Source organism: Atractosteus spatula, chromosome 17, assembly GCF_055471065.1.
Source record: "Atractosteus spatula isolate fAtrSpa1 chromosome 17, fAtrSpa1.hap1, whole genome shotgun sequence".
In the NCBI taxonomy this organism is placed as follows: domain Eukaryota; kingdom Metazoa; phylum Chordata; class Actinopteri; order Semionotiformes; family Lepisosteidae; genus Atractosteus; species Atractosteus spatula.
The window spans coordinates 12,569,772-12,592,537 of record NC_142722.1 but is presented as its reverse complement, the minus strand read 5'-3'; the positions used below and the strand labels follow the sequence as shown (position 1 = coordinate 12,592,537).

The window sequence follows — 22,766 nt, the reverse complement described above, 5'->3', positions numbered from 1 at the left end:
ATGACAGGGCCAGACACGCCTCAGCACACATAAGATGATCCTCACTTCAGTTGTCTTTTTGTCACATGTCCAAAACTCTGTGCAAAACTGTTATATGTTATAAACTGAATGTGCTCTGTTCTCGATCCGTTCTCCAAAGCCCATTTCTTTGTCACTACCATTAATGATATACTAAGTGCTCTACGCACACCATTCCATTCCTCTGTTCTCTAGATCTGAACACGTTCTAATCAAAGTGCTTCCAAGACACTCATTGTTTGAAACATTTGTTCACAAAGGAATTTGTTCCTTTTATTGCTATATATGAAAGATATGCTAAAAAAATCTCTCAGCTCATAGCTTCTACTGATCAGTAGTACAAAAGATACACATAGAAAAGTAATATAATCTTGGAATACTTTTGACATTAGCCTTTTAACCCTTAAATATAGGCGGCTCTTATATTTTGTAATATCTGACAATGGCAATTATGCTGTATTAACTAATTGCAGAGGCATATTATTACTGCTAGAAAGGCAGTTGCTACAAGCATTAAGTTCTCCTGGAAGGCTAAAGAGTTTTTTAAGGATAATCTCCCATTTCAGTTTGCCGCTCAGAGAAAAAACATTTATAGGCAAGTCAAGTGATATTTTCCTTTTACTTCCAAAAACACACCATGATTTGTTTTTTATATAATTCTAATTTAATCTTCAATTAAGGGAGCTGATGCATATATACTTTTATTTTCTCTGTGTTATTTTTTATTGATTTGGAAGAAGCTAGAAGGCAACAGTTTATTTTATAATATTAAAAAGCAGACCTATCCCCAGTTCTGCCTGCAAAGGTCACTATCGCAAAGTTACCTTCAGGGCAGTTTTGCCTTGGATACGGTTTCAATTCCAAACTTGTGGCATTTACAAAAATTCTCTTATATAATTCACTGGGCATCACTTTTTAAAAAGAATGTGTTGTCTTTTAAGCCTTTTTTGGCTGTGCCATTTTAAACCACTTTCCCCTTAATGGGGACACTGCTGTTGAATGTCTGGGAATGATGGTCATTATGCACAAACCTTGATTGAATTCCATTTGTTATGTGTATTTGACCTGATTGCTCCAGCAAACCCAGCAACATTAAGTGGTACCAATATTTACAGTACATGCAAAAAATAGGTAACTTATGTTAAGTTAATGGATGTAAGCTGCTTTAGATAAAAGTCTCAGTCAAATACATAAATAACTGAAAAATACTAATCCATTATCTGAAAATCACTTATTCCTGCTTAAGATGTATTGATGGTATTTTATCCCACAAGAAGAGGTCATAAGGAGGGACTACTCCCTGGACAGAATGCCAGTCCACTGCAGGGCATAGGGCACATAAATAAATGACATGCTAACCAAACATGTTAGCATAGAAGGAAACAGGAGAACCTTGATAAAAAAAACACAAACTCGGGGAGAACATGCAAACTTCACACAGAAGGTGTCCCAGTCCAGAATCAGACCCAAGACCCCAAGGCAATGAGACAGCAGGGCTAACCAGCAACATTGCTGCCGCCCAGTAATAATGAAAATAAAACACCTGGATCTACTTTAAGAGCTTATTATTTTTGCCTCCAGTCATCTCTGGGGCCATAATCAAGCCATCAACAAGCTGAAAGGCAACAGCAAAAACGCACTGCAAAAAGAAACAAGAGAGTGCCAACTTAGGATACGCCCAGTTATTGGTTTGATCATAAAAACATCTGAACGATGTAGTGTATTGCACACATGCTGTGTATATTTGTTTTAATTTGAAGCACACTAAATAAATCCTATGCGGAAAGACAATGATAAACTGAAATAGGCTACAACTTTAAAAATCCCTGAGAGCACAAATTAAAATAACTGAAAAGGAGTTGTGTAAGTGAGTTCTTTTAATAACTGGTCTATTTTTTTCCTTACAACTGCTTCGGGGCTGAGAACATGTAAATATCAGCAATCACTAAATCAATTAGGTTCAATGCCTGTTGCAGCAGCTACAGTGGATTGGAACGAGCCCTTTGGGATGCCAGCTGAGGAAGTTTGCATTACAAAGATGGTTAGAAACAGTACAGCAACATCAACAGAATCATTTAATTAGCTTAATTTCCAACTGGGGTAAGCTAATCGCTTAATCAATTAACGGGGTATGTTACAGTACAGTATATTTAAAAAAATATATTTTTCAAGTAGAACTGCCCTAAGGCATCAAGAAAATCCTAATTAAATGTGACTGGATTGTTTCTTATATTGCCTCACAGCACTTACAATGCTTCAGCGCACGAAGGAATTGATTCATTAGGATCCCCCAGTTTGTGGAAGTGGGTTCAAGATCAAATAAAACTAAAATCAAGAGGGATGTCAGCAGCAACAGTGGAGTTGCCCAGTGCTTATGTGAAGTACTGACCACTTCATTGTTTTGAAGTTTATCATGTTTAAAGGGACACATGAACAAACTTTTTTTTCTTTAAAGCTCTTTGGCCCTATTCCATGTGTTAATAATAATAATAATAATAATAATATAATGCTTTTTTATTTTCATTGTCTCTGTGAAGGGAAGCTGCCATGCACTGTCACGGTGTAAAAGGTTATTTTTTATGACCTCAGTAACGGCTTTGAGTAAAGTCTCAAAACGCTTCTCCCTTCTGCAACGTGCATGTTGCCCCCAAACAATATTTTTAAAATAAAGTTAAACTTTGCAAAGATTTTACCCGGTTGAAACACCAACAAGTTTAACTTATACCAGAAAACACATATTACCAGCGTTTTTGCAGCTGACATTTACCAGACTTGCAGAAAAAAATGCATATGCCTAAAAGGAACAGAAAGAAATTATGTTCTTGTCAATTTGCCTGCATTTTCTCACACAATAATATATGGCCCTTCTTTAGTAAGGACAAATCATAAAATAAGAAGATATAAATAATAAAAGTGTGATCAGATCCCAACTCAGTTGTAGGTAGTCCACATCTAAACTTTCTATTCAAAGTTATGTGTGTACACAAGCAAAATTGTGTATCACATTTTTAATTCTTATAAATAATAAATGTATTTTCTCATGAGCCTGTCACAGGTAAACAACATAACCCACACCTGAAGAAGGCTCCACAGCCAAAACAGTGTTTTCTTTCTTCGCTTATCAACATGGAATAAATCTATTTCTTTGCAGCCTATGCATGCTAATGCAACTACTCACCTGAACTACTATAGACCCTCTAGGCCCTTATGAAAACAAACAAGATAGCCTATACAGAAATACATAAACATACAGTACAGTCAACAATGAAAAAGCACTTTACTATAATTTAAAGATAACATACTGTAATACCATGATGTTACAAATATATAACAGTATGATGCAGTACCCTAAAACTATTCTGAAATACACAGTATTTGGCTTAAGCAGCTTGGGTGTTTAAACAGATTCTAAAGCGTCTTAATCAACTTTTGTGTACTATTTCTTTTGATTAAATATAAATAATTAGAAAAAAATGTCAAAATGCACCCTGGAGAGATATTTTTTAGATATTAAAACTAGGTATAAACTGTTTCAGGATTGGATCAGCTGCACAGTCATGTAGCTGCTTTAAATTCAAAATACAAAAGGATTTAATCTATGCTAACATCCCTTAAGGCTTGTTAAGAATTTACTGTTAATCAAAATAACTGCCAGCTGAAACTGTTTTTGTCCCTAAGAAGTCACAGAATGTTCCACATATTTTTTCCAAAATGGGATTTCATGAAGTACCTTCAAAAGCTGCATCTCCATGCCAGGATCCATAGAACGTGGAAAAAATGTCAATTAACTGGATTACTGATCTGAGCCGCAATTTGGAATTTAAGAAGTAATACAATGGCCATCGGGAGCTGTTTTTTCTTGTGCAGTATGACGTAAAATGCAAATTCAAAGTAAATCGAATGTGTACAGATTTAATCTTCATTTACCATTTGCCATATATAAATCAGGCAGTAGTGCCATTTATCGGCAGCATTAGGGAGAGGAAACACGAATCAATGTCTTCTTGTCCACACAAGCCTCCCACAAAGGCTTAAATAACTGACCCATAACTGGCAGTCCTTTTACATTCACAGAGTAGTTGTGGTAATTGTGTATAGAAATACAAATGCTTCTTGATGAAAAATCCAAAATTAAAAAAGGCCCTGTTGCCATTAATGAACTATTTTGCTATTGTTATTGTTCCTACACAGCTTTTTCTAACCCAAGAGTAAAAGGCCTATTCCTGTCTGACCTTTTTCGAGCACAAAGTAATAAGCTGGAAGCATTTCTGGCAGACCTTCATGCTGTGTCATCGCCTGGCAGGAATTGATTGATAAAATCGTTTGAATATCTTTATCCCTGGTTATTGTGATGCAAATGTGGAACAATCAATTTGTTGGCAGAGCAAAATAAATATCTAATTGATGTTCCTCTGTACAAAGTGGATTTCGCACACATTCTCTCAGGTCCTCTCGGAAGAACTTCGAAATGAAAGTCTTTCATTTGCACAATGGGATAATCTAAGATCCTGAACAGAAGAAAAGACGGATTTTGAAAAACTGAGAGCTAATGCAGATCCAATCCAAGCCAGCTATTCCAAAGTCAAGTGTGGTCAGATGAGTTTATTGTCATGGCACCTAGAAGCTGAGCCAATGAAAATGACACATTGATTTTGAGGGGGAATGGAAGGCAATGAGGCAGAGGAAACTGCACTGGTATCGATGCGAATTAGCCAGGAGACAGTTTTAATTACACTTCGCCCATTAGATACCTGATAATTGGAGTCTTTCATTATAACAAATGGAGACAAAGAAACTGCTTTAACCTGCCAACATTTCCAAAACTGAGGAAGGCCCGTATTCTTCTTTCATTAATGTGAGACATTATAACCATGTACATCAAAATGTCTGGAAAACATTAAAAATTTATTTGATGTCTCCATAAAAGCTACTTAATTGAATGGCCATTTGCCAAGCATTTGTTAAACTGTCTTTTGATATTTTCTGCACAGCATACATTTTCAGTAGTGAACAGGAAGCACCCCTTCCTGGTTCCCTGCGTAGTGTCACTGCCTGAACGGTTATCACAAAACTCAATTTATTTAAATAAAGAGTTTGATGTCACAGCAGTTTAACATTCAATCTTAATTTGACAGGTAGAGCAGGATCTTTCCTCGTCTGGGTCTGATGAGATTGTAGTCACACCAAGAGCCGATCAGTGAAGTGTGGTCAGGGATTGAAAGGGAGGGATTTCAGCAGTGGTTTGCTGCAATTTAATATAAACTAATCAAGGAATTTTATTGCTGATTTCATAACTGACTGAGCAGAGATTAAATCACAACACAGCTGCCAGGGCTCCTGACTGGCCCATCCAGCATACGCGCTCATTACAACTGCAGGTTCAGCTTTGTGACCCAGATGTTCCCAGCTGGAGCCTAGATCATGCCACCAGGGGACTGGAACAATTATTCTCCAAGCAGAGGTGCACAGCAGGGTAGGGGTGGGATTATATTATAGAAAATGCAATATTTTATATTATGTTATAGAAAATGGTGCGAGTGCCTTGAAGCCTAGTTGGTGCAGAAATTCCCCTACAGCAGAAGAGGTGTAGGGCAGCAGAGCTTACCGGTGTCGGGAGCAGTGGTTCCCAGTTCTGTTAATAGTGATCCACACACTTGCTGGTTTTCATTCCATCCTTCCTCAAATTAGATAACTGAAGCCTAAATGATCTAATCTTCATTTGAATATTTGTATGCAGTTTTCGATCACAAGTTAGGAATTTTATTTCACTGACACAATACAATGATTAAAGCACCAACAAGCTGGGAAAAAACAAACAGTTCAATCGAATCTTGTTCTAATGAAGTCAATGAAGGGTACGATTGTGGAACTGAGGGCTCGGCTGGAACAAAGACCAACAAGTGGTCTGTGGATCGGCAGGACCAGGATTGGGAACCACCGGTCTAGGGACTGGCTCTGTGTGTCACCTGATCCCACAAGCGACAGTGATCACATTCCAGCAGAGGTGGCACTCGAAGGTTTACTGTGACATCAGTGAGAGATGCACGAGAGTGTCTGAGGTATGTTAAAAGACGAAAGAGTCTGAGGAGTGAGCAGGTTAAAGGAGCATGTCTGCCCTTCCCCATTCTTCCCACAAGGGAACACCAATCCTTCAAGATCAGATGTAAATAAACTGTTTTTTTGAAGAAAAATAGGCTTTTCCAAATTGGGGGGGGGGGGGAGGGGGGTATAATGGAAAATAAATTTTAAAAGATGTCAGTATCTAACTGACAATTCAGACTGCTTCTATAAAAGCTTCTTTTACAGCATATATTTTTCAAATCTTAAAGTACTGGATGTGACAGCAGTCTGTTATTGAACAACAAAACTGTATGGTAATGACAAAGAAAGCTTTCCTCCAAGTCTACTGAAATGTTTTCAAACCTCTGTAAACACAGCATATCAAATTTCTATAACACTGTGGCTCTAGAGTGCAATAAATTTAATGATTATGCAAAATCAGTGGCGAAAAAAATTAACATTTTGATGTAGAAAAGTAGCTCTTTAGATAATGAGCAAATTACTTTTTTTTTCCCAGATTGATTAGCAAATGCAATGGTTATGCAAATTCTCTAATGTATATGAATGGCTTATCATTTTCAGAACTGATTGGAAATGCCTCAAGGCTTACAAGCAAATCACCATGCTAACATGGGAATTAATCTTCAAGAGATCTGAAAGGAATATAAATACACAAAAAGGTCTCCAAATTGTCCTCTGCACTGTTGCTTCCAAAACAGTCTTTATGATCAAGGTCATTCAGGATGAAGGCATGTGTTGTCAGTTGTGAAGTTATTGTCTTTTGCATATCGGAAAGAATGCATACTGTATGCACTCATCCAAAGCACTCGAAGAATTACAGTATGTAAGTATATGTACAGTAGTATAACAGGGCTAGTTTAGATTAAGTGAACACTTAAAATAAACCACATTTTAATTTATTTTTCCCTGCAAATGCTACATTGATGAATCATCTTATTAGCTAACAAAACGGGATTTTCAATACAGACCCTGTTTCACATTAATGGTAGATCTGTTCTCATAACAAACTGGAATATTTACTGTATAACCTCATTTAACGCCTGTAGCAGATGCAGAGATAAAGTCAGTGCTGTCCTGGCATAATGCAGTGATGGTGTCAGGGGTTGGAGCTAAAAAAACAAAATTATATTGTTAAGTGGTTTTGTTATAGAAACTATGACAAAAGCCAAAAACCGTCATAAAGCAGAACCAATTCTGGATATTTGTCTGTGTCAAATGAAAGCAGACTTAGAATTTAAAAAAAATGTGTCCTGTACTGGATAATGATAATTAAATCAAGGGAAGTAAATGTACATCATATACACCTTGAGGACAAATACTGCTGTTTTTTAAGTAAAAAAGTTGAAAGACATCACAGAATATCATGTCCATGACTGTCTATAGATATGACATTTAATAAACTTGGAGTTTACCTACAGAAGGGTAGTTACAGTACAATGAAGGAAGATACAGTAGTAATCCCTCCATTAAAAAATATAAGCTCCACAGTAGGAATTGGTAAGTTAACCTGGAGACAAAAATTGCTGATCTTATCTACAAAATGGACAGACCTGCAATAACCTGACATAAAGTGAAGGGCACACTGAGACAATACTTTATCTGTGTAAAAGGAAATATATATAATAATAAACTAGTGCATGCTGATAGCTCAAGTTACCTTTCAATAGGCAAAAAACGTCAAAACTTTTTGTTATAATACCACCAAATGGAGTAAAACATCATGCAACTTGCTTCACAAATTTAAGAGTATGTTTTGTTTGTCATGATGAGGATGTTTTAAAGGAATGAATTATACCAAGTACTGTACAGTAAACACAACAACAATATAGAACAGATTCAAGCGATCCAAAATTAAAAGTTAATTGACTGTTTTAGTAACTGCTAAAATAGGCAACAAAAGCTCTGCAAAACAAAAAAATATTGAAATACCAAAAACCTTATGAAATATAAATATTTTTTAAGTTTCACTCTCTTCAGTCTTAACTTTAAAAATATCTCAAATATTATCTCTCTGAAAACATTTTCTGAGCAAATCTGGCAGTCTTTGGGTGCTCAACTCCAGGCCTGGAAAATGAAGGTTTTGTTTTTCCACCTAAACTCTTAATTACCTCATTGAACGCATTTGCTTAATTGGAGAGGCTGAAGTTTTTCCTTGTTCTTAAGAAGCAAGAGATTTACAGAGACCTACAAATCCCACTTGAAAGCTATATCAACCTGTGGTAGGCTGTCCTCTTTATTGAAAACTTTCTCTGTTCTTTCAAGCCTAAGCTTGTTTTTCTAAAAACAGGACAAAGACACAAGTAAAGATCTCTATAACTACACTATAATAATGCAGAATCTGGTCGGCTCTCTATGTTCCTTGCCATGCAGCAAGCCTCGTCTAGAGCAATGCTTCCCAGTCCTGGATCTAACAGACCCCTTGTTTTTTTCTGGTTTCATTGCAACACAGCACTTATTTATATACGTGAATTAATTATTGGCTCAATTAGACCTGTTTAGTTATTTTTCATTCTCTAACTGGCTGAGATAATTCAGAAGAAGTTAAGTAGCTTAACTGATAGCTCAGCTGGAACAAAAACCAAAAGCAACATGGATCCTTCAGGACCAGAATTAGGAATCCTATGACCTAGAGGAAAATCAGGTTTATTCGGTTTATTTCCGTATTCATTTTCAATTAATTTTCCTCCTCAAACGTTTCATCACGCCTGCTTCAAATGTGCTCTGATGGACAACAGTGCTTGTCAAAATGCCAAGTCATGAGTATCTGGAACCATAGTCTTCTTTCTGAATGTTTTTTTTCTCACCATGACGAGGGGAGCCAGTCCTACAAAGTCCCTCCGAGTGGTGTAGATTGGCATCACCCCTTCATCTATGGCCTTTGCTGATCCAGGGTACTCCAGCTGCCATGTCACCCCCTGGCTCTCTGCATGGCCGCTCAGTTCTTTGGCTTCAAAGTCCAGCTGCAGGATCTCCACCAGACTGCCCTCAGGCCTGAGGAGGAAACCACAGACCAAACAGGTCAAAAACACAATGGCAGGAACTACTTGAAAGTGAAACTCAGAGCACTGGGAATACATACACATGAAAGTTTCCCTACACAACCCAAACTCACTCTCTTACTGTCAGGTAGATGAACCTGTAAAGACAGGAAAACAGAGCAGTGGAGGCCCACAAAGAAATATGGGCTTTGTGTACAGGAACCTCTCATGCTTTGGTTAAAGTCTCATATCAGAAGATATTATAATGGAGGAGAAGTCTCACTACATTATCTACAGTACATTACCAGTTTCAGAATAAGAAAAAATCTGGATTTTGCCACGTACCTTTAATAATGTTTGCTATGTGAAAGAATCTGAAAAATCTATCAAAATTCCTTCTGTACAATGCCTGCCTGCAAGTACTATGGATGAACTGAATTAGTCTGGGAATGGAACATTTTTTCTTGGCACAATTTAACTCAAGTAGGTCAGGTCAAATCAGGGGGTGGTGAAATGGCCTTGTCATTTTTGACTTAAAGTGTTAAGGGAGACAGTTCTCCAGGGCTATCCTGCCAAGTCCACCTATTTACCTACTGCAGAAAAGATGACACAAAAGCAGAAAGTCATTGCAAAGAGAATTGCAGGAGCATTTGGTATAGCAGTAAAGTAATGGCTAAGCAATTTACCTTGAAAGACCCCAAGTTTGAATTTATTTAGTATAATCCTAAACCTTCTTTTTCTACCTGAGACAACTGCAGAGCAATTTTTTTCCATCCTTGTCAATAAAACAGTCATCTGAAACTACAATTTTTGTTTGGGAGAGGGGGGGATACTTACAAAAATGCTGTTTTATACAGTAGGAAGATATTTTTCACATTATAGCATTATTCCTGAAGAAGTAGCAACAACCTTGAATTTGACATACAGACAAAAAAAAGGCATGTTTCCAAAAGCAAATTCTTGAAGGACTTGTGGAGTTAGACTTGTTAGACTTGTTAGTCTTTAAAACCTGAAGAGAGCTTGCTGGAGGCTCCCCTGAGGAAAACCGAATAACCTTCATTTCATATCAAATGCTAACAAATATATATCCTGGTCCCCAAGGGAAGTTTAATATCAGGACAGGTAGTGCATAGGATAAAAAGCAATGGTAGACTGCAATTCTTCATTTTTTTGGTATTCACATTACTTAAGCAAAACATGTAGAATGAACTGGCAAAACTAAAGGATCCATAACTTTCTTCCTTAGATATCCATAACTTATAATTTACCATATAAATATTAAGCAAATCAACAGATGACAAAAGCCTAAAGTTGAGGGTAAGTAAACACAAGTTGAATTAACAATATACACAGTATTCACCAATTAGTAATCCTGTAATGGACCGACGTTATTCAGCTCTGGTCCTCCACAATGCCGTTTTGGACTAAGTGGTTATTGGAAATGGATGGATGATTGAGTAATTTAGCTGCTGTCAGTATATTGTTGTTCCTATTTCTCAATGTGTATTAAACAGACCACAGATGGCAATGTAGAAAAGGGATGTACCTGACACTGATTAACTTTACTGTCTTACATTTAATACACCCAGTCACACAACCACATCTACATGTTTGTATACGTAGTATAACAGTAAACTAATAATATAAATTTGTGCCTAAATGCCACCAATATACAATACACTAATTATTGTCACTAACATGTCCATATAATGATTTTCTCAGATGTACAATAACACAGTACTTGTTGTTGTTCTCTGAACAGTCCAGAAGAAAGCTCCACAGTTTCACCTCACTATCCCATTAGTGAAAGAGGCTCATTTCCATTCTGTAACAAAGCCAGAAGATAAAGCATTGCGCCCTGCAAGCTTCTTGTTTTTCCCAAGAGACTGCACAAAAGCCAGGAGATGAATGGTTTGTCTAAACTTCTCTTTTGGCCTACTTTAAAGAGCAGAATAAAAATAAAATTCAAAATAGTATGATTTGACTACATGAAAGAAAAGCAAAAGAAGAAATATTGATCTGAAAAAACACATGGCAAAGACCACCTCCTGAAGAATATTAGAAGGGATACTCTGAGAGAAATGTTTAATTTATACTTGTACATGATAACTGTATGCAGTCACTTTAGATCTCAATTTCCAGGGAGATAAAATGTATCAGAAGGAATCAGTGTTGACCATTCCAGGCAGAGAAAGAGATTCTTCTATTTAATCACCTTTGCACATAGCAAATTACTGAAAATCGATTCTGCAACAAGTATCCAAAGAGAACATCAAAAGGAAAGAAAGTCTGGATTGAGCAATGACACAAGGAAAGATCCCCAAGGGTATAGAAACTCTGAAAGACTCCTGTCTTCACACAATTCACACAAATTGTACATGTATGAAAAGTCATGTTGATTTGAATTCATTCCTTAATCAATTTTCATCTGCTACAGCCAAAGGATTTTCTAAAAATTTCAGGATCACCCTATCAATTTTATGATAATTCTTGCAAAAACTGAAGTGAATGGTGACAAATTCAGATAATTGATCTAGAGTAATTTTACTTACCTGTAACAAATCCAAGGACCATGTAGAAAGTGTTGCTAACATCTTCATCATTTGGCTCATCAATTAAAGACATTTAACTATATATTTCCTTAACATGTGGTATAAGAATAGAGATTTACTTTTTTTCTTTAGATTGCAAACACTTTAATGTTTAACTAATACATTTGTAATGGAGCTTCATTTTAATATTTTAAGCATACCTACTTATGACTTTTAAATCAGCACCTGATAAATAATAAACAGCAAATTCATAAGATTTTTTAATAAAAAAACAGTTACTTACTGTAGTATTCATTGTGTCAATTATGAGGCACATGCTACCCATTTACTCCTGACTATGTATGGCTTATCAAGTTTTCACTACCAATGGAAGTCTTACATTTCTATAACAAATTACTGTATTATAGCAATACCAAATACTTTGCCCCTCACATGTTTGTGTATGTAATAATGAATGCTTAAGGAGTATAATAGCAGACAGGTGCTCACTATTAGTCCCTAAGCCTGCAATTTTAAAAATTACAGCATATGCAAATGACTGTAGATGAAGGGGAACTGGCACACAACAGTTTATTTAATTAATTCTGACCCAGCTGTAGATTGTCATGAAGGCTTTTTTCCCTTTACACTTTAGTTTGTCATTTAATGCCCTAATAAGAAGTGGAGCTAGAACTGTGTGTCCTTGGAGTAGATTCTAATGATTTTTTTACCAGTGTCAGAGGACAGAGCTAAACCGAAACAGACTGTAGATTCAGCTTCTAACTGTTTTAATTAAAAGAAGGATCATCGAGAACTTTTTTCTTTTCATTCAAACTAGCCTCAGGAATATATGTTCAATTCTCACATCTGGACTTTACAATCTCCAGTGCTAATCAAAACACCTGAAGTAAACAGATAATCTGCATGAGATAAAGTCATGAATGATGCTGATTAGGGTGAGATCCGAGCAGTGTCGATTTTACTGAAAATGAATATGAGTAATTGACAATAGAGGTTTTTTATTTAGAAGCAATAATCATGTACATAAAATATAAATCTCTCCAAATATATGAAGCGATATTTTGGACATGTAGAAACATTTTCTTTTTCATAGTGATCAAAGTTTTTTTTTTGCCATTCGTGCTACTTGGATAATATTTTTTTCCTTATTCTTTGGTGTATGACCAGTAACAGCTGCCAAAAAAAGTATAAAAAACAAAAGAAAGATTTGACTTAATAATTTCCAGAAAATTGAGATATTTGTTTTAGTGCAATCAGTGCATGTTTACATGTTTAAACAGAAGCAAACTTTCATAAAAAGGTTAGACAGAACAGAATTTGACATCTTTGAAAACACAAACACATACTGTAGCTTTCTTTCCTGCTTAATGAGCAATACACAGATTCATCAAAGGACAGAGCTCACAGTAAGGTTTGTTTCATTGTTAATTGCATCCACTGCCTTACCAATTTAATTTAGCACATACTGTAATTCAAGGTATGGCAAAAGTATACTGAAATGGTTTCACAAACTATCAGTAGTGTTTGCCTTCTGTGATTATAATTTATAACTTCAAGTCTCAGCTATGTCCAGAAATAGATTCTTCAGACTTTGAAAAGGATCTGCACACTGTAACAGGATTTCAGTGGGATTTCCAACACTCACAGAGTTCGGAAGATCAGTTCCCAGAAGTATCAGTCCCAATTACAGCAAAGCTCAATCACACTTGTTCAGTTATAACCACAGAACAGGATGTAAGCTCTGATCATTTGGAAGAGAGGGCTGAATCAAAACATATGTAAGATAACACTGAACATGTTCAACAAATGTTTTTGTTACCAAAAAAATAAGTGTAGACCACCTATACAGAATGTAAGTATGGTTAGGGAAAGCTCCAATCCTAAAGGTTTTAGAGGTAACCACACTAAAACATCATTTTGTAAAGCACTGGAACATCTCATTTCATCTCATTTAATTAGAATTTATCAATTTAATAAATAACACTGAAAAGTGTAACTTGAAAAGCCACACTTTAAAAGGTTTGTTGGTGCTTACTGTCCATAAATACCAAGTCCAGCTTGGGTGCACTAAAATAAGAGCACAATGTCTTTCAATGAAATGTATTAATTAAAATGTACGACAATGCTGTCTGTAAAGTCTTTGGCTTGCCTTTTTCTTGAAACATCTGACTTCTTTTGACAAAGCATAGTGATGGTCCCATCATTTTCTTGTTCTCCTTCCTGAAGGTTAATTTCCCACAAGACAGAGTTGCTGGGTCTGGCATTAAGGAAGGAGACATTCTTCTTTACCACTGCTCTGTGAGAAACAAGAGAAAAGACAAAGTACTGTAAGTTATGGCTTAATTGTTGTTTAAAAAAGATTAGGTAATTCCAGTAGGTACAGTATACTGTAGTAGATCTATCGGTCCCTAGAGAAAAATAATTCTCTTAAAGTGATAAATATTAGACTTTCCATTTATTCATTTTAAGATTATATAAAATCATATAAGAATAATGGTGAATGTATCATGCCTATAATGTGAATTCAGTGTTCAATATTCAATAAAATAGACATTTTCTCTTTAGCAGTGGAATATTGGGTTCCAGAAGAGAATGGGAAATCACCTAATTTCTGAAAAACTATTTTAAAATTAGTGCTACTGGGGAGGGTAAAGTGAAATACCTGGTCTCAAGGTGAAGACATTTTTGAGAAACACAACCACACCACATGAGGGTGAAAACATGCAGCATACATACAGTACAACAAATAAGTCTCTGTGTGTTTTTCTTTAAGTGTGTCTACACACACTCCTATTAATTACTTTCAAGCTTAAAATCTCTGCGGTATACTTACTGCAGGGAAGTCAATAAATTATTCAAGAATTGCTGTGTGGTTTTGTCCTTTGAGAATAGCTCCTGACCAAATGAATAACCAGATCAGTGTTTTAGTCAACATTCTTAACTACCAAACTACAGTAGTAGTTTCATCTAATACAATATTCATATTTTGGTATCTATATAAGTTATATATGTATATATTGTATCACCAGTAGTGCTTTATTGATCTACTTAATTTACAGTAAATAATAAAATTGCATTACATAAATGGATCACAGCAAAATGTCAAAGAGTTACCTAGACAATACAGCATAGAATCAATTAACAAATGCAGGATAGAGCATAAGCTTACAGATGTAAGCTAAACAATTAAGAAATAAATCCAGCACAAGATGCACAACTGCAGAAATTAAGATGCTGCATTCCAATGCATTATACTAGAATGGCAAACATGGGCAAAACAGAGTTCCAGATGTGCGTATGTTCAGATCTTAGAGTCCTGTAGTGTTGGTGACAGGGTATAAGCTGCAGAGCAGAGATACAGATTGTAGGGTCTGCAGGGCTAGTCTGAATAGGGACATTCTGAGGAGGTGGTAGGAGACATTCATTTAACAAGTTCAAACAAAGATTCACATATTGGCAGGTGAATAAGTAAGCTAGAGTCATTGATATGAGTGAATGGTTGTTTTGTTTGATATGTATCTTTCAGAGGCTGAGACAGGACCTCAGGGAATGCTCAATTAGGTAGCTCCAATTCAGGCAACTTGTTTGGTATTCATTAAGGCTGCTGGCCCTTTGTTCCTGTCGAAGAGACAATTTATTTATACTAATGGTTCCATGCTCTTCTGGCCCCTAATTTGTAAAGAATAAGTTTTATCTAATCGAGCTTCAGACTGGCACTGAGCAGAGGTGGCAAGGGACCCAGCTGCTGATCCCACACACACTCTCCAAATTAAAGGTAAACAGATCACTAATTCACAAATAGTGGGCCCATTCTGTGAAATTATGCGCTTGAGTGTGTATTGGAGAAAATCAATACATAAAAGGGCCCACGTCTGTTTACAATTGATCTTGAAAAAGAGTTTATTACAAACCAGTAATTTCTGCAAAGATCTTTTTTAAAAGTCTCGCTTCTGAATTGTTTTTTCTATCTCAGACTGAATCCATCTAGGCCACAGGATATTGCAATGGATATTCTGCCTAGACAGGTTGCAGGTCATGAGAGTAATCCCCGATTTGTCACATGACTGCCCATACTATGTAGCCTTATTGCCGGAACACATGACTAAATATCCTACACAGTATGTACAAAATCCACCTCTGACATGTACGATTCATGAGCTAAATAAGATGATGTATGTAGCCAACAGGGATCAAGGCTCATACAATTTGATTACTAATACTTCGTTCAATCAAGTGGAATTTGCAGGTTCTATAGTTAAACACCTTATTGTGTAAGGAGAACAGAACCTTTTTTTTAGCACTTCCTACTGTCTTCCTGTTGAGCATGAAAATGAAATCTTCTGGATTTTGCTTTCCACTGATTCCCAATGCATTTAATATTCTCAAGGTGCAGACCATACTATCAAGAAATTCCAATTCACTGTCTCTAAGTAATTAATTGTCCCTAAACTACCTCAGGAAACAATGTCACAGTCAACATTCTTCTCCTAAGGTATGGTCATGATCCTTTTAAAGAAGTACCATAAGATTCAATTCACACATCTTCACACCTACAGTACACTCACAGATACAGTACCTACATAAAATAGAATGATAAAAAGCAAACACCTCTATCGTGTCTTTATATATTATATTACATTTACCAGCGAAAATGTTGTCTTGGAAACAGGCTTCTAACTTCATGTACGCACATTTAATACCCATTATTATTAGTATTATTTTACAATTGTGTCAAATGTACATGATAAATGCTTATCAGTGTACAACAAGTACTTTATAAATAAAATACAGTGAGATAATAATACGGTTAAGGCTTACTCAATTTCTGTATCACTCAATGTAAAGAAATGCTTTTGTATGCAAAAAGTTCTTTCAGTGTCCTTCGTCATACTGTAAGCGATACATGAATGTCAGTCTTCACTACGGAAAATGTTTATAATGACTACATGAAGAAATCTTGAACTAGAGTCTTTAATTAAACTAGGAAATGAACTGAATGTTTCCTGACGGAGGGAAAGCATTTGACTAAAATTCAGGAACGATAATGGAAATAAATGGTAATGAGAATCATTTTGTGGCAACTGGATTTTAGGTGTGCAGTTATGTAAATTAGGCACTTGAGACATCTGCAAGCATACATTTTCTTGGCGGAAAGTAAATTGAAAATAGAAGAATCAGAATTGGAATTGCCTTGAGTTCTCTAATTCCCACTTTTGAGATTTGTAAAGACCAAATAAATGGGAAACAAAAAGATCAACTTCATCAATTCTCCTCGAAAGCCTATTTTATTTGTTTGAGAATAATGCCTCAGATGATTTATAGCCAGAAAAACTGGAGGGGAGGCACAATCTATTTGGAGATTTTTATATTTTGTAATTGTTTCTCTGCATCTCTTCAATATCATCAACACATTTTATTCTCACTTATTTAAATCTCTGATGACACTGACACCCTGCACACCGAATACAAAGGGGTGTAGGGCTTATTAAATAAATGATCATTAGGAAAAGAGTAATTATAACAACAGAAATGATGCACTACTCATTCCCAGCAGTGCAGTGCATCATAAATGTAATATTTTTACTTAATCACTTAGCAATGTTTTGTTGTTTTATCCCTGAATCCTCCAATAAACATTCAGATAGTACAATGCCATCTTGCACATTATTGTTCTCTGAGGGAGGAGACGTAATCTGAAAAATTAAGCACCAATCTGATGCAAAGCAATGTCCCAGTTGAAACGCAGAAAGAAGTTTCAAGGGCAGCATTGACACTCCAGAACAGAATGCAATAGTCACATCTGGTGTGACAGAAGTCTGAGATCTTAAATATATATGTTTAATAACATATCATTTCCTAATATCTCTATATAAAAGAAGCCCTGTCTGGCTTCTGTAAAATAATTGTACTTCAGAAGTCATGTTCTGTCTCAATTTCCTGCAATCCAGCAAGATAAAATATTATTAAACTCTTTACCTTCATTTCCTACAGGGTGCACATACACCACAGATTGGGAAGTCTGTGATGTGCATGCACACTGTATGCACTCTATACATCCTGCTGGAACAGTACAAACTGTCCTAACTCTGGCATGCATGACAAAGGCCAGGAACGGGACTCTGGTACACAGCTGGAAAGAACTGCAAACAACACAAGTTAAGCCAATAAATTGCACAGAAAGTGACATTCTTACTCAGTGCTGGTCTCCGAATGGCAGAAGAAGAATAGTGCTGAAGTAAGGGATACTGTCAGTACACTACTTACTTTACATGTTATGCAATTCCAGGTTCTCAGTGTCATCCAAAATGCAGTATTTGTGCTGCAAAGACAGTTCATTTACTAAATACACCCATCATGTTAAATTCACGTAAAGTACCTTGACAATACCAGTAATGGAACAAAGAACCCTAGATCATGTTGGGAAATAAGTACTTTTGGTTTTAGTACAAATACATCTTTCCAAGAAATATTCTGTTTAGCAGTGTGGTCTGATGAGATCCAAACTGTGAATACAACTCCTTATCCCCCCATACCTACTACCAGTGACAAGGGCTACATTGCTAAAATGCTTATTTCAAACATTTGGTAAAAGTACTTTCTGAAGATGATTTCTGAAAATACATTTTTAAAGCATGTAAATCAGCTTAAATCAAGTGCTTTTTTGTTATTAAATAGTGATTTTATCTTTTGAGCAAGTCACCTTTTATCAACAGCTGTTTGAAGTAACATTCATTTATAATCTGAATATGTTGATTAAGCTGTCTGAGCAGCACATCAGCCTTGGTTTCAAAAGAAGTTGGAAGTTGAAAACATCTCAATGTCCTCTCAGTCTATCAACATCAAAGCTTGCTCTACTGCAATAATAATAATAATAAGTGGCTTTCTGACAATGGATAGAAATGACTGCCATGCAAGATCACACCAATTTCTTTCATAACTTTCCTTGCTTTTACTAAGTGCCTTGTTGTGTCGCAATTTGAAATCATGCCTGTCACTTTCAGAAAGTGATTTGTCAAGCAACGCAGAATACTTGGCAGTCTTGCCACATAAGGAAATATTCCAATCATGGCCTGTAAACAGGATTCATAAGCAGAAACTCCCTTTGACTTTCTAAGCATGTTCCTTATGATAAAATTGCATTGTTTGCATTGTTCTGCAACTGTCATTTCTTATTGCCTTGTCTGCCTGCTTGGTTGGTAGCTATTTTAAAAGAGACATCATGCAGTTTTTTTCATATACTGTACATTTTTTAGAAGGCTCTTTTAATCCTATCTTATCAGTTGGGCTATACATTTACATCTACCACCTCATATTAATATTATTTCCCTGTCTGGATTTTTAATTGTTGATACAGCTATGTTTTAGGATGGTGGTTTCTTTTTTAGAATGTTTTAATATTTTGTCAGTGTTATTTTCATTTATTCTTTGCCTTTTATAGAAACGTTCTCACATGCCTCTGAGATATACACAGGTCGGCCACATCATATGAAAATATTCAAGCACACAGAAAGGAAAGAGAAAGAGGTTCTACTCTTCAACCAGAAACACCCTTAGGATTGTTTTAATTTGCAAACACTAAGACACAGATGCTAATAACTCAATCTGAATCAGAAACTTGTCACAAATGGCTTGGTAGTCTTAGATGAGATTCTAATTAAGTTCAATGATATTTGCAAGGCTTTGAGATGTATGCAGCAGAAATAAGCAGTCTTTTCAGTTACAGTCCAGGTCGATTTTTTATTCTGGGCATTACTGTAAAACGCAGCAAACATGTGGTACAGATAAGGCTTGTCAAATAGTTTGTTGGCAAATTCTAAGATGGATTTTGGACAACTTTAAATCACTGCATGAATACAAAGATCTGTTTCATGCATAAAATATCCACCTATCCATTCTCTCACCACTTAATAAAATTCAGGAGCACAGACAATGGTCACAGCCAGGGACAGGATGCCAGATCACAGGACGCACACAGACACAAATACACAGTCACACCAGGATCAGTTTTTCCAGAAGCCAATTAACCTGCCAGTATGGTTTTGGATTGTGGGAGGAAACTCAGATAAGCACAGACAGAACATACAAACTCCACACAGAGAGCATTCCTGATCCAGAATTGATCCCAGGGCCTGAGTGCTGGGAGACAGCCATGCTAAGCCACAAGAAAACATACATAAATTAACAAAAGACCTAACAGTAAAAATGCCACTAAACGAATGATGGTTGTTTTCATCATTAATTTTGAGAACAGATCTTGTGAGGCATTTTCATTATCAACCAAGGATCATTAGTTCTTTAAAATGTTACAGTTTTCAATATACTGTATGCTCCAGATACCTGAGGGACATTCTGTAAACAAGATAGATTTTCAACCACACGTACTGTACAAGACAAGGAAGAATACAGAATGGAAGTTGATTCGCCAGCTACTGTAGTTTACAGGAGCAGTTTTCCCATCATCCTTGGCTGTCAGTTGTTTGTAGAGGGGGCTGTTCACAATGCACTGTATTATTATTTATTAAGGTGCTGTTCACACTATTTCAAAGCACACAAATGTCCCTGCAGTAATGTTTTCCACACCTAACTATTGCACACAATCAATGTACATCATGTATACATGCTACAGCAATCTCCCAAATGCACACAAGGTCTAAACACATCTCTGCTCTCTTTAATATCTTGTCTGATCAATAAATATCAGGGAGGCTCAAATACACACAGCACCCAAGGAGCTGGTACTTATACCTACAACTGCTAAAAATATATTTTTGGGCAATTCTGGTTTCCCCAGTTGTGTTGCCTAAGCTTCCTGTTAATGTGCACATTGTATGTGATTCAAACTAAATTATTGAAGAGGGAAATGTCGTATGACTTCTCTAGGTGGAAATAAGAATTCATTACTGAGTTCCTTCTGCTGGACGAAGAAATTAATTTAAGTTTAAACTCACAATTCATGCAAGCTGCTGCTCTTAACTTTCACCTTACTCTGGAAGGGTGTACCTTCACATATTGAATGCAGACTTTCATTTTATTTTTGCTAAAAACATTTTTCAGTTATGTACAGTAGAATGAATAATGAGTATAAATAAGGGTATGACCAGGACGTCTGGTATAGCAGTCAACTGCTGCATAGAAAGTGCTGATTTGTGGCTCTGAGCCCACAAGTAATTGAATCCCAGGAGAGCAGAGATACACTCATTATATACAGTATACTGTATATCCACTGGTTAACATATTGGTGGGATATGTTATCCCAACATTCAATGGTGGGATAGTGATGTGATGCAATCCTACCACAAATTATGCTGTGCTTGTACTGTCACTTGCCTTTCTTATTACATATGGGCCTAAAACCATTTAAATCACATTCAGATTTGTCACTTTTGAAATGCAATAATTAGGGCCCTAAGGCAGCACAATAGTTAGCATTGCTGCCTCACTGGGACCCTTGGCTCAATTTCAGACCTGAGCTGGTATGTGTATGGAGTTTGTTGGTCCCACGCTCATGCGGGTTTCCTCTGGGTGCTCCAGTTGCCTCCAACAGTCCAAAGACACACTGGTACTGTAGGTGAAATCTCATCTGGGAAAACTGGACCCAGTGTCTGTGTGTGTGCCTTGTGATGAAGTGGCGTACCATCCAGAGTGTACCCTGTCTTGCACCCATTGCTTGCTGGGATAGGCTCTGGCTCCCCCCCGTGACCCTGAACTGGAAGGAGCGGTTAGAAAATGAATAGATGAACAAATGAATAAAAAGGACCAGAAACAGTAGATGTGAAAAGACAGGCCCTACAGTATTAAAATATTTTCCAGCTTTTTTTTCTTCTCAAGGTGACCTACCACACTGTGCTCTCTAATAAAGAGAGCAGTGCTTGTTTTCTAATTCTATAGTTAGAAGCAGGCCCATCCTCTGGGGAAGTCCTGGGACTTTCTGAATGAAACACTAAAAAGCTCATCTCTAAGGTAAGAGACACCAGCCAGCTGCAGGATGTCATTAAGATGTTGATAACGATGGGAATCTTAGCCCTAGCCCTGCTGAAGTATGCAGTGAGGGGTACAAGGAAGTCACTCCTGTCTAGATTTAGTTAACGAACACGGGAGCTCACTTTAACAATTCCTGTTTTTGTAACTCTTTATGCAGTAGAGGACATTGGGACACTTGTTTAAAATAACTTTTTTAATTTTTAGTAAAACTGCTTTCCAAGGTTGATATTGGATAAGGAAAGACCTGATCATTTATTTCCTGTTAATGCAAGGATAGCTTAAAGGCTTAGTGGATACATACAATACATTTTTTCAAAAGCTTTCTTTTCTTTCTCTGTCAGAGTGGAGCTCTTTCAGATGCTATGAATGGGTGTGATTTTTACCAAATCTTTAAATTGTCAGTCTAATTAAAGTGGCGTCTATAGCATCTATGAAATGAAATCATCTAGAAATCAATGGACGCAGAGCTTGATACACCCTGGACAGGATGCCATTGCAGGGCACACACAGATACAAACACACACACACACATCACACCAGGGCCAGTTTTCCCAGAAGCAAATTAACCCACGAGTATGTCTTTAATGTTAAACAAGCACCCAGAGGAAAGCCACGCGAACGTGGGGTGAACATACAAATTCCACACAGATAGCACCCCGAGTCCGAAACCAAACCCAGGGCTCCAGAGCTCCAGCGTAGCATTGCTAACCACTGTGCCACCATGCCACATACAGAATCTATATTAAAGCCAAAAATGTATGTAAAATCAAATATTGTTCAAGTATTGGTAAATAATATTTAAATATACTTTAAAAATACTTTAGACATACATTGTCATCTACAGTATTTCAGATATTTTGTATGTATTTTTAGATTTCAGTACTTCTTAACTTTTGGAGTCTGCTATTCTCTATACAGAAAATGAATCAAAAAGTGTTTAAGGTTAAAGAATTTGACACTATTAAAAAGTAAATTTCTCTTCTGTAAATGAATTATCAGAATGTGAGTTTCATTTAATGGACTCATACTGTAGGTCTTATCTATATACAGTACATTTTTTCTCTTTTACATTAAAGAGTACCTGGGTGCTAAAATGTGGAAAGCAAATAATTTTTTCATTGATAGAAAGATGGCTTTGATTCAAAAACTGTAAATT

At 36.4% G+C, this 22,766-nt stretch overlaps 1 protein-coding gene across 1 annotated transcript in view; it reads right to left on the bottom strand.

Moving 5' to 3' along the window:
- LOC148819140 (transmembrane protein 132D-like) overlaps positions 1 to 22,766 on the bottom strand; it is a 69,209-nt gene that overhangs the window by 17,120 nt on the left and 29,323 nt on the right. Inside the window, exons 3-4 of the mRNA XM_088935787.1 lie at positions 13,779 to 13,925; positions 8,904 to 9,090 (exon numbers count right to left, since the gene is read on the bottom strand). Of these exons, the coding sequence (XP_088791913.1) occupies positions 8,904 to 9,090; positions 13,779 to 13,925 (334 nt within the window). The remainder of the gene's footprint in view (positions 1 to 8,903; positions 9,091 to 13,778; positions 13,926 to 22,766) is intronic.